At 36.1% G+C, this 12,472-nt stretch overlaps 1 protein-coding gene across 1 annotated transcript in view; it reads right to left on the bottom strand.

Annotated features, from left to right (window-relative positions):
- Window positions 1–12,472, bottom strand: part of LOC137393584 (arylsulfatase I-like) — a 28,910-nt gene that overhangs the window by 11,081 nt on the left and 5,357 nt on the right. Inside the window, exons 4-8 of the mRNA XM_068080209.1 lie at window positions 12,210–12,313; window positions 10,526–10,626; window positions 8,707–8,777; window positions 8,182–8,286; window positions 7,017–7,095 (exon numbers count right to left, since the gene is read on the bottom strand). Coding sequence (XP_067936310.1) covers window positions 7,017–7,095; window positions 8,182–8,286; window positions 8,707–8,777; window positions 10,526–10,626; window positions 12,210–12,313 — 460 coding nt within the window. The remainder of the gene's footprint in view (window positions 1–7,016; window positions 7,096–8,181; window positions 8,287–8,706; window positions 8,778–10,525; window positions 10,627–12,209; window positions 12,314–12,472) is intronic.

The following is a 12,472-nucleotide window of genomic DNA, read 5'->3' as shown; positions in this document are numbered from 1 at the left end:
AACTAAGCTGAACTGTTCTGGAGCAAAGGATTAACACAGTTAAATGCAAAGGTTTCTAAAATCTTAACAACTTTCTCTAATATGTTCCCTAATTTACATGTGGATTAGTTATACAGTCTGGTTTAATAGAGTTACCAGATGAGATAATAATCAATTACCGTAAGACCTCTAATTAAACGCCACCTCTAATTGAACGCAACCTCTAATTGAACGCAACCTCCAATTGACCGCCACCCAGAGAAAAGGGTTGAACAATAGAGCGCCATTCTTTAGTTGGACGCCATCTTCATTTGACCACCACTTTGACATTATTTTATCTTTAAGAGCCCATAATATCAATTGTTCAGTAGAAAAATTTCTACAGAATCCTATTAATAATGAATTGTTTACATCAATAACAATTAATTCTCTTGGTGTCCTATTCTAAAGCTTCTCGTTTTATTTTTATTAAAACTTTGAAATCTGCACCATAGAAATAAGTAATAGCTGCCTCAGGCTAGTAGTAGTTGTTCCTTGTTTAACACGGTCTTGATAATTCGAAGCGCATGTATATAAAGGCGGTTTACATTTATGATGGTACAAAGGTTACGTTTAGTGAGCAAATCTTTTATGCGTTGCAGTTGTGCTGTGGAAAAATCTAGTTCCTATCCAAAAAGTCCTGAGGAAGAGCCACGGTATAGGGCATATACGGTAGAAAAATTTCCGTTTCCATTCTAAAAATCTTCAATCACTAATTACTTACCTCACCTCGAGCTCGAGGGAGAGAAATACAACGTGTAAAGGTTTTGCTCTGTCAAAAATCGTTTAGAGGTTAATAACGACTAGCTCAGCAGTGCAGAAAACAAGAGTTGAGGTCAGAAGATATTGTGGAAAGTACTGAACAACCAAAAAATTTTCGCTCCATCGAAAACAACAATCAGAACACGGCTATCCGAGCAAACGATGCAAATATTGTTGTTTTAAAAACGTTAATTTTTGTTTCTGCATGTAATATATTGTAAGTATGGTTCATTTATGTCACTTGTTAAAGAATATACCTGGTATATGTTTGTAGCATTTGATCAATTATCATTATATAACTTATGAATTTGCAAAATTATAGCATATTATTTAACAGCATCATTGCGGTTATCTTAACGCTGCTTACAAAAGATCGACCCTCATAATTCCTTTTCTATTGCACATAAAAAGTTAGTTTTGGCTGCAAACTGTAGCAAACCTAGCAATGAGTGCAACGGTATCTTATTCAACATTGCTAAATATAGATATAAAATAAAAAACACTCAAGTTTAGAATAAAATGAAAAATTGAAAGCTCTAATAAATTGCAAAGTAAGGCACAGGCTATAATATCATCGCAGATTAATTGCAAACAATAGATAACAACTGGTAGAGATCTCTCTCGGCTTCCCAATGCAAGATTTATTTAGAGATCCTTGACAAGTTAGAGGTAAATTAGCAGATTTATTGCATCCAAAAGAGTTTAACACCGCTCCACTGGAAATAAAGAGGTTTCACGGTATATAGAATGATTTAATAAAGTTACTGGATGAGATAATAATTATTTATATAGACCGGTTTAATAGAGTTACCAGATAAGATAGTAACCAATTATATAGCTTGGTTTAATAGAGTTACCTGATAAGGGACATTACTATTGTTTAACTTAAGGCTTTGCACTTTAATTCAAACAGGCCGCAGGTAGCAGGCCGGTAGCAGGCCGGTAACAGGCCGGTAGCAGGCCGGTAGCCGGCCGGTAGCAGGCCGGTAGCAGGCCGGTAGCTGGCCGGTAGCTGGCCGGTAGCTGGGCGGTAGCTGGACGGTAGCAGGCCGGTAGCAGGCCTGTAGCAGGCCTGTAGCAGGCCGGTAGCAGGCCGGTAGCAGGCCGGTAGCAGGCCGGTAGCAGGCCGGTAGCAGGCCGGTAGCAGGCCGGTAGCAGGCCGGTAGCAGGCCGGTAGCAGGCCGGTAGCAGGCCGGTAGCAGGCCGGTAGCAGGCCGGTAGCAGGCCGGTAGCAGGCCAGTAGCAGGCTATACATGTATATAGCATAAGAGAGCATCCAGTCCGACAGGAAAAGTTATACGGTAGGCCTACTGCTTTTCATGAAACACATGGTCATGGTCACATAGATATATTTGTAGGCTATGGCAGAAACAACTTCTGCTCACTCGCAGTAAACCGTTTGCTAATAAATAAAATGAGTGACAAAGACGATGCCTTGAAAATAAACTCACGTTCTACCTAAACACATAGAGCATATAAGTAAGTGCTAGAAAAGGAAACATCAAACATAGATGACGATGAACACTTTTACCAATGGAGATCATCATTTGAACAACAGACATGGTTTTATTGAATGCGTGCAGTATATTTGTGAAAATATTTCAACGAATGAAGTTGCGTGAAAGTGTAAACAGAAGCCATCTTGTACAACTACATCCCATTTGAGCCGTTTTGAAAAGAGATTCCAATCTACGGCTGTTTCGTGATGGCTGCGATCAACTGTTCGTTTTTGAGCTTTTAAGAGCTTGTAATCCCATTTCCACAGATTTTGCACCTACAACACAGCATAGTAAGACATGGTGAACCTTTTAATACCAAATAGTAATTGTAATGTGAATTTTGTTGCAAGTCAATCTAATGTCAAGATCACCTTTAGTTGACATAAAATATACTGTCTAAATAACTTTTCATCTGAGTTGGCATTCATCTCAGCGAAATCTTTTCCAACAATAAAATATAGGCCTCTTTTAAGCACTTGCCCGGAGACATTTGGACTACCAGTAATGCTTGCATTTCAAAACAGCTATTTATCACCTCAATGTCAAATCTTAAGATGAAATGTGATTTATGTTCGACACCTTTGTCTCGAAACGCAAGTAATATAGACTGTAATAAATATGTTATGATTTGATTATTCAAATGGTATACAATATATTGTATACCACACCGTTTTAATAAATGTGAAAAACTTACCCTTTTTGCTTGAAGCAAGTTTGTAGTGATTAGCTAACAGCCATGTTCGCTTTATAGTTTACTCTTTACATGTATACTACACACTGCATATATGCTATATGTACAGTACTTGTAGGTCATGTGTGTGCACAGAATGGTCATTGTTGTATACCTGAGTAAGGTGTATTAGCGAATCAATGTCCCTTTCCTTTTTAGCGTACAGCTTGATGTCATCCATGTACAAGAGGTGGTTTATCTTGGTGCCACTCTTAAACTGGTACCCATATTGAGTCTCCTCCAGCATATTGCTTATAGGGTTTAGGCATATGCTGAAAAGCAGCGGTAATAAGGAGTCGCCTTGATAGATGCCTCGCTTGATTTGGACACTCCACAGCTTTTTTGCCATTAGCCTCCAGTTCCATCTTCCATTTGGTCATTGACATCTAGATGAACGCCACAAGAGCAGGGTGAACATTGCACAACCTTAGGCGCTCAACTATCCAACCATGGGGAATTGAGTCATAGGCCGTTTTGTAGTCAATCCAAGCCATGGCAAGATTGGTATGCCTTCTCATGTTGTCTTGACAGACCATCCGATCCACCAGCAACTGATGTTTGGCTCCTTGGGTGTAGCGTCTAATTTCTTTCTGAGCACTGGTCGTATAGTGACCCATGTGCTCTTCCAGGTTGTCTGCAACTATTCCTGAGAGGAGTGTCCAGGTGGTGGGCAAACATGTTATTGGTCAATAGTTCTTGGGAATCGGCACCTGCTTCGGGTCTTCTATCAGAAGTACAGTTCGTCCTTTGGTCAGCCATTCCAGATGGTCACCTTCTTTTATCAGGCATTTCATTATAGTGTGAAGTGGTGTCAATTGCTTCAATCAGAACGTTTGAATCATGTCATGGCCAGGTGCTGCCCAGTTCTTCATACGCTGCACTCTGCACTTGATGTCTACTTCGCTGATGGTAAGACCTTGGTAAGCCTCTTCAACCAATTTGCAGTGGTGTTATGAGTAGCCTCTTTCTCCCAGATGTCTTTTCGGAACCTTGAGTTGCTGGATTTAGGAAGATATGGCATTGGCCTTCGTAGTTCATCTTTGAACTAGGAATACACTCTTGATGGATTACTGGTGAACAGTTTGTTCATTCTCTTGTTATCCTGCTCTTTGGTGTACTGCTCCAGTCGTGCCGAGATTGCTAATAGCTGCTGTTTAGCAGATTCTAGAGCTTCCATTGTAGCTTCCCTTTTTGGACACACCAAACTGTGGTTTGATCTCTTACTGAGCCTACTAACTTTCTTGCACAAGTCTTTGATGTTATTTTGCAGCCTCGTCTGCCACGACGAAATGGTGTAAAACCTTGTTGACAGTGGCTTAGTATCCATCTCCTCTAAGACGATGGTTGCCGTAGATTAGGGCATTAGTCTCACTAATTGATCCCGTTGAGATCGACTCTAGTGTCAAGTTAATGTCTTCTAACAGCTTCTTAGGTATGGTCTTGCTAACTCTTCGTAGTGGTTTCCTGCTTTCCTAATCATTACCAGCTGACATCTTGTTGATGATATTGTCTGCAAGCTTTTCACTTTTGGGTCACCGTCAAAGTGCATGTCTTTTTAAACTCGCGAGTCAACACAAGATGGTGTATGCGCTAGTTTGTGTGTGTTAATATTGCTCTCCTCATTTTTTGAAGTTACTTGGGTGAACTGGTGCCTAATTCATCTATCTCAAGTTCCGACATAAGGTGCCGCTTGACTATGTTACTCTTCTGGGCTACAAGTTGTTTAGCAGTTAGAGGCAATTCAGGGTGCATGTTGATCTACAGTTGACGCATCATTCTCAAGTACGTAGCCCCCTTTTGAGGTTCACTCTTATAGTAGCACTGCATGAGGTCGCGTTATCAGTCTGAGTCCATTTCATCTGTTTTGCACCAGTAGTCTATTTTTCACTGCCTTGTCCTGGTTCAGCTACAGGCAGCGGAGACCTTGTTTGACTGGGCGACGTTTCAGCCGGCATGGCTTTTGTTATTGCACTCATTATGGAGGTTGTAGAAATTTTATATAAGCAAGGGTCTTGTCTAAGGACCGCCAGAAGGATGCGGTTGCTGGGATTCAAATCTAGATCCTAAGGATCACTGTCCAGATACCTTACCAACTGCGCCATCTGTATATGTATGTGTATATATATATACACCGGTGCATATATATACCGGTGCATATATATATATATATATATATATATATATATATATATATATATATATATATATATATATATCGGTGCATATATATACCGGTATATACAGTCAAACATGGATAACTCGCCCTCGGATAGCTCGAACACATGATTAATTCGAACGGTTTTGTTTGGTTCGTTCCCATGCAATAACAAATTGCTTCAGATAACTCGACTTCAATTTCGTTAACTCGAACAGTTTTTTGCCCAACCGCTACCGAGACGGTTGTTATCGCTTTAGAATATCACTTTATTCCAAGCCATAGAGATAAACCTCAACTTTTAGTAGTTCGTAGGCTCCGTTATTACCATCATCGGCAAAATATTTTTGTCAACAACTTTTCTAAAAGTTTGGTGAAATTTGATTTTTACTAAACATCCACTTAGCGATGGTCTTTCAAAAGCAAAAAAAAGCGAGGTAACCTTCGCATAAACTTCAAGGAAAATCGGCAAAATTGATCTTGGTTAAAACGCTTAAAAAGGTGACGTTTTTTCTGAGCATTTCAACAGCGATCAAGTTTTGCCAATTTTAATCTAAAAACGTCCTGGCAGTCACATCACATAAAACAACAAACAAATCTCAAGTGATAGAAAAATCTCTATACTTTCTGATGAAAAATTTTAAAACTTTACATTAGAAGCATTTAATTTGAAACAAGCCATTCTTGCTTTTGATTTATATTATAATTTGTATATGTACATGTATCTACTAATAAATACATAGACTTATGACAGTGCTCTGATAACTTGAATGCTCTGATAACTCGAACACTTTCACTCAGTCCCATAAAATTTGATTGATCCATGTTTGACTGTACATGTATAATATATATACTGGTATATATATAACATTTAAAAGCAAGCAGTAAGCAGTAATTAGTGAGCAGAAGTTGTCTCTGCCATATGTTGTTCTGCCTCTGTTATTCTTCCAATATCAAAAATATACTGGCGGATGCTTCTCGTTGCACGGGTATTAAAGATCAGCTTATAAACAGTGAGAGGTAATGTAGTTGCCTGCCACTTGCCATTCGCCTGGCACATTGCCAATGACTAATTTGAGTAAGCTTACTAATAAGAGCCTTGAGAGCAAGCATAAAATTATGTTGCACAGTACGAAAATCGGCAGCAAATTTTTACCCACATAGCGACATATATCACCGAGTGAATCCATCAACCTCGTGTAGCTTAATTGGTAGGGTACTTGCCTGGCAAGTAAGAGGTTCCGAGATCAAATCTTCTGCGATACGGATTCTTCATTCCAATGTTTTAATAGGTAAGTAAACCAAACTACACACGAACATAAACTTTGAAATTTATATATATGTATATAGATAGTAATAATCTATATATATATAATCTGACAATCATATCTATATATGATTATCAGATTATTAGCTCAAATATGTTTTGTTTCTTTTCGCCATGTCAGCCAAACTTGAACTTAAAATAATTGAACGAGAATATATACAGTTATTCTGTCAATATCAAAATTTTATATATACATGTATATATATAATATTAGTATTTTTCTTGTGTGTCGTATTTTTGTTTTGGACTATATAAATTGCAAAAGCTGCTAGAATCGTGCTCGCTAATAATTTGTTTAGCTATTTAAAAACGTTTCGTCGACGATTCGGTGTAAATGCACAGCTCAGACAATTCTGTGAATTTCGGCCAAATAATTCTGTGTTTTTCATTCATTTCGTGATTTCTGTCAGAATGAACAGAAAATTCGTTACGTGTGGCCGTACTTTTATTGTGTCAATATCAAAACTATTTTGCATTTGTTAAATATACACAGTTAAGACTCAGTTTATCTCTTCATTAACATACCTAAACTTTCTCTTCTCTGCCTTTGCTGTTCATCTGTTTCATCCAAGAATGGATGCCTGTCAAACATCTCTCTTGTTACCTGTTGGCATAAAGGCAATAACTATATCAGTCAGTATATTTGAAAAATTTTCCCCCCTCTGTAAACTCAGGCATAATTTATTCAGCAAAATGAGTTGGACTTGTTCAACTTCATTGCGATGTTTTTTATAGGTCACCATGCTCTAACAACTAACCAGAGGTTTCTTATATATTTACACACTACTTGCTGTGTATGCAAATTAGAGACCATTTATTGCACTTCGAGGTTACATAACTATGTTATGTATTGCGTAATGTAATTCAAATGATTTGCTTATTTATTTGGTATAAAATATTATCCTTTCAATGTTTGAAGTACACCGGAGCGAATACATCCTATCAACAATTTCTGATTGGTGCATTGGTAACATACTTACTATTTACATTACATGCAGCAAACAGAAAGTTCTAGAATATTTATCAACAAATATTTTTGTTAAAAGTTGCCTTTTATGACTACTTTATTACAATATCACACAGTAATAAACATGGCATAGTATGACTTACTGTATAAGTCAGAAAAAAGCTTAGTAAGTATCTTAAAACTTATTATATTGTTTTGGTGTTTTTGTCAGTCTGTTAGGACATAAAACTCACAAACCAATTAGATGTGGTATAAAATTAAAAAGACAGTGTTTATAGATTCTTAGAACTCATGCTAAAGGGTTAGCTGAGGCAAAGTGTCATGTCACGTTGGTCTACTTTGGTTTATTATTGGATAGTCATGGACAAAATGTCCATGACTATCCAATAATTTACTGAGTTGGAAAACTTAAATGAAGGATCAGATTTATGGTGGAAAACCAGAGTAGTTAAAACCGTTTTAGACATTCTGGAATAGTTAAAGAGCTTTTACAGAATTTGTAAAGATATCTGATATATTCACAAACTTTTCAATACTGGATTGATGGAGTAATTTTTGTCGATAGAATTTTTATCAATAGAGCATTCGCAGGTATTTTCTTTGTTTCACCATTTTTACTTTTTTTTCTAAGGACGGGTGAAAATCTATATTAAGCAAATTTTAGTTTACATCATGCAAATATATTTAGCTATCATCATCGTCAATCACACGGAGTTATCTCACCTCAAGTGGTGCGTGAGGAGCAAGTGGTGAGATGAACATGAACAATGGAGAGTCTACATCTTTGTGAGCCATTATCATTTCTCTAGCATCTCTCTGATGTTGAATCTATGAGATATTATGATTGGTCACTAGGAGAGGTCCAAAGAAGCTATGGGTTTAGTAGGAAAAGTTATACAAGCAGAGAGAGCCATTCTTCTACAATTGTCCTCTGGTAACCAGTTCACAGAGGAATTCAAGAAAATTTATTTTTTAGAATCAGAACATAGCAAGAACAGGAAACAATCATTGGTTATTATGGTAGCTCTTCAGAGGATGCCAGGCAAACAAAAGTAAACAACACATTGGAGTTGTGCGCTCTTATCTTTTTTTACAAAAGATGACACAGCTCCCAAGTGTCAATTACTCGTTCAACTAGGGCTATCTTATAATACACATGGAAGCTTCTTTTAGCTTATCTTACAGCTTTGTAAAAAAAAGTTCAATTTATTATCTAGAATATTTCTAAATATCTCTAACCATACTCACTGTAAGATGGGTGCCTAGATTAGCAGTGCTTGGCTGGTCATTTACGAACCTGCTCATCACTCCATTTTGACCTGAATAATTTGTATCAAAATACAGTTGCTCAGGAGTATTGGTCTTTCCTTAAAGGCTAACAAGTGTTACTTTTCTGTTTTCATGTAGTAAAACAAAAAAATAAACATGAATAAAAATGGGTAAGATCTAAACTAAAAAATATTTAGCCAAAGAACCTAAAGGTTTCTGATATACTCATAATCATAGGTGTATTTGAAGTAATCACAAAGAGACTGACAACTCTTTCTCATGCAATTTTAGAGGTTGAATAGCCATTCAACACAAAACACAAAGGGCTGCTCAGTCAAAAGGTTTACACAAGCTGTGCAAAGCAGTTAAGAAAATTCTATAAGTTTGAAGAAACCAGATAACTTCTTAGCTTGTGTTTCTAAGCTGGGTTTTTGATCTCAAGTAAACACCAGCAACACAATAAAAAATTAAATAAGAAGATTATAAAATAACAACATATGTTGCGGTTTTCTTTTTTGAACTAATAGTGTTTTTAGGACTTGCTTTGAGTATTGTAGCACATTATACAAAGGAAAGATAACTTCCATGTAAATCAGCCCTGCTGAGAGGTTTGTTGTAATACTGTTCAGATCAGTTTCATTCCAAAATGGGAGTTTTACAAACGCTTCACAGATCATTGAACAAATTAAACTAGAAGTTCCACTGTCATACAGCCGGCGACCAAAGAGATATTGGAAAAAAAGAAAGGGTACTGATGGTTGAGAAATGCAATATTAGCAGTCAAATGGAACTGCAGTGCAATAGGATAACTGCAATGGTAGCTATAATGTATTGGGTGTGGGTGTGATTATATGCAAAAAAAAAAAGGAAAAGGAAAGAAAGGAAAAGATTATGTTTACATGTATATCTCTCCCCCTGCAATAGGAGAAATGCAATATTGGCCAATATTAGAAGTAAAATGCACTGATATTATTAGAATAACCAATATTATTAATATAGTAATAATATAAAACCAACGCACAATTTTGTTTACATTTTAAAACTTCATAGCTAGCAATATCAAGAAGTTGTGATATTTATATAGATTTTTAGAAAATCTGTACTACGTAGTCATTGTTCTGTAGTCATCCAAACTTATAATTAAATATTGTAATAATCTCATAAGAATCGTTAGAAAAAAATATCATCGTCATTTCCTTTACTTACACTGCGTTGGACATCAGTTAGAATACCAATGTACTCAAAAGTTTCCAAAATGTCAGTTACTTTGAAATCGGCAAAAAGGAAACGATCTCTGTACTTCTACGTTAATTACAGAAACCTTCGGCAATTCGACAATGCTATAGACTGGTCAGAGGTGCACGTTATTTTTTCGTGAAATGCGCACGACTTAATGGTTCTATTCTCTCTCACTCGGTGTTTCAATTGCCAGTCTTAACTTTTATTAAACCAAGCTTTTCAAGCGTTTTGTGACGATTTTCTGCCAAATTAATCTGTCTATTTGTGTATAATCCAATCAGATGGGTAAGTTTTAAGAGACTGTCGACAATTTACAAAGACTTGGTAACATATTTAAATAGGCTTATATGTGTTTTGTATCGTTATTATACTTTAACGACTCTACAAAACGATGGTTAAATCTGTTGATGAGATTTCGAGACAAGGGTTTGCGACGTTGTTGATGAATAATTTTTGTAAGTTGTGTGCACATGCATTTATCATAAAAACTTTCAAACTTGGCTCCCACTCGTTTGGTCGTGAGAAAAGTTGAGGTAGATAAAGAACCGTGTATACTCACTCCAATTGAAGTAACCTATGGTTGCATCAATCGATCCTCTGAATTCATCAAAGCCCCTGCTTGTCGGTAAACAGGAAGCATTACAAGAACCGAGGTGCCACCTGCATGCAATCAAGTGTCAAGGTTACAAATTAGCTTTTTACGAAGCTAGTAGTAACTCGCAGTATGATAAGCAATTTTTAGGGAGAATTCTTGTAATTATAATTCAAACTACAGCTAAGTTTTTCAAAAGATAAAAATAGTAACGGAAGACAGGAGCCACCATTTCAGCTTCCAGTACAGATGCGCTCTATGAAAAGGCATTATGAGGGACAATTACAAATAATATTACTAAGATAAAGTAGAGTAGGTTAATAAGCAGAATATCTAAATATTTAACAATAGAACCTGGATGAACTGTCAAAGAAATGCATAAAACTCAAACTATATCTATATACAATATATGTAACATATAAATTCAGGCCATCATAACAAAATGCTCAGTTTAAAAATTTGGGCATGAAGCACTAATATTACTATTTTTTAATCTAATTTTGTAAACGTTAAAGTTATACAAACTAACTGAAGCTATAAAACATCACCTATAATAGACTGTCTTTAGCAGACTTGGCACACTCCCAGGTCACTAACCAAAGTACCGCATGCGTATGATATAGTGAGTAGCCACAGTGATGTTAGGAAGGACATACCATCACATGTTTTGTAGAACAAACAATGACCTTAAAAACTCACTGTCTGTCTGTCAAACCTTTGAATAGTTTTTCCCAGCTTTTATTGATAAATAGTAAAAACATGCATATCATATGGAATTATGACATCAAATACTTTCTTATTTTCTTCTAACAGAAATTAGGAAAAGTAGACTAATCTCGTCGAGGTGCTTGTATAGTTTGCTGAGCTTAAATATTCTAAAAACGTTTAATTTTTGAAGATTAATGTTAAAAGTTCACAGACACGCTAGAGTATATTTACACTCTGTGTTCAATTATGCTGCATACATTCTAGAAGATGGCTCATGAGAATGTGCCATCTGATTGGTTTACTTTTCAAATATCTACTTTACCATAGGTTCAGTTCAACAAAGGCCAAAAGGGGTTAAAATCATTCCTTCGAATTTTAATAAAAGATTTGATTGGGAAATACAAAAACTCGGATAAAAAGTATTAGTGGTTCCTGCAAAAAGGTGATACCCGACTGACGAAGTGACGAATTTTTTTGTACCCATTTAAAGTTGTTCATGTATTTTATTGCTATGCTTGTGTTATGATTGTTTTTATTAATAAGTAAGTAAAATGGTAAATAGGAGAACTCGTGAGCGGTTCAATCAAGAGCTACTAAAATATTGAATTAGTTAAGAAAGGAGTTCTTTGAAGTATAATATTAACTGAGTTGTGCAAAGAGTTGTTTGCTCTTGTTTTAACGCAAGTAAATATGAAAGAGAAAACAATTCAGTAAAAGGCAAGCCGTGATATATTCTCTACCTGCCAACCAAACTGATGCCTAACAAACTAGTGCAAAAAAAGAGCCTTTTGACCTGATGAATTGTTTTACCAAAGCTAGAAATGATCATCCCACACTACACTATTATAAGGCTGTTGCATGTTTTAAATTATTTTGATAAACTGGCTAGAACATCTTATGGCATCGTTATGTACATTGCAGCACAGAAATAGAAATAACTTACTTTCCAATCATCTTAGTAGTATATCCATTATCTTTTAGCATCTCTGGGAGAGTTGACAGTTCAAGGGGAAGACAAGTCTTACTTCGGGGAAGCAACACTCCTTGCTATAATATTTAGTGTGGAGTGAGGATGCAAAAAGGCCAGTCGAAAATATTCATCAGTCAAGACGATTTGTTAGATTCTACTGTATCATACAAGAAGTAAATATGTTAGTATATGGTGAAAAGTTATATATATGTATATATATGGTGTAAAACAAGTTA

Source organism: Watersipora subatra, chromosome 4 (genome assembly GCF_963576615.1).
Source record: "Watersipora subatra chromosome 4, tzWatSuba1.1, whole genome shotgun sequence".
Lineage (NCBI taxonomy): Eukaryota > Metazoa > Bryozoa > Gymnolaemata > Cheilostomatida > Watersiporidae > Watersipora > Watersipora subatra.
The sequence above is the reverse complement of the archived record's forward strand: the minus strand, read 5'-3'. Positions and strand labels throughout refer to the sequence as shown.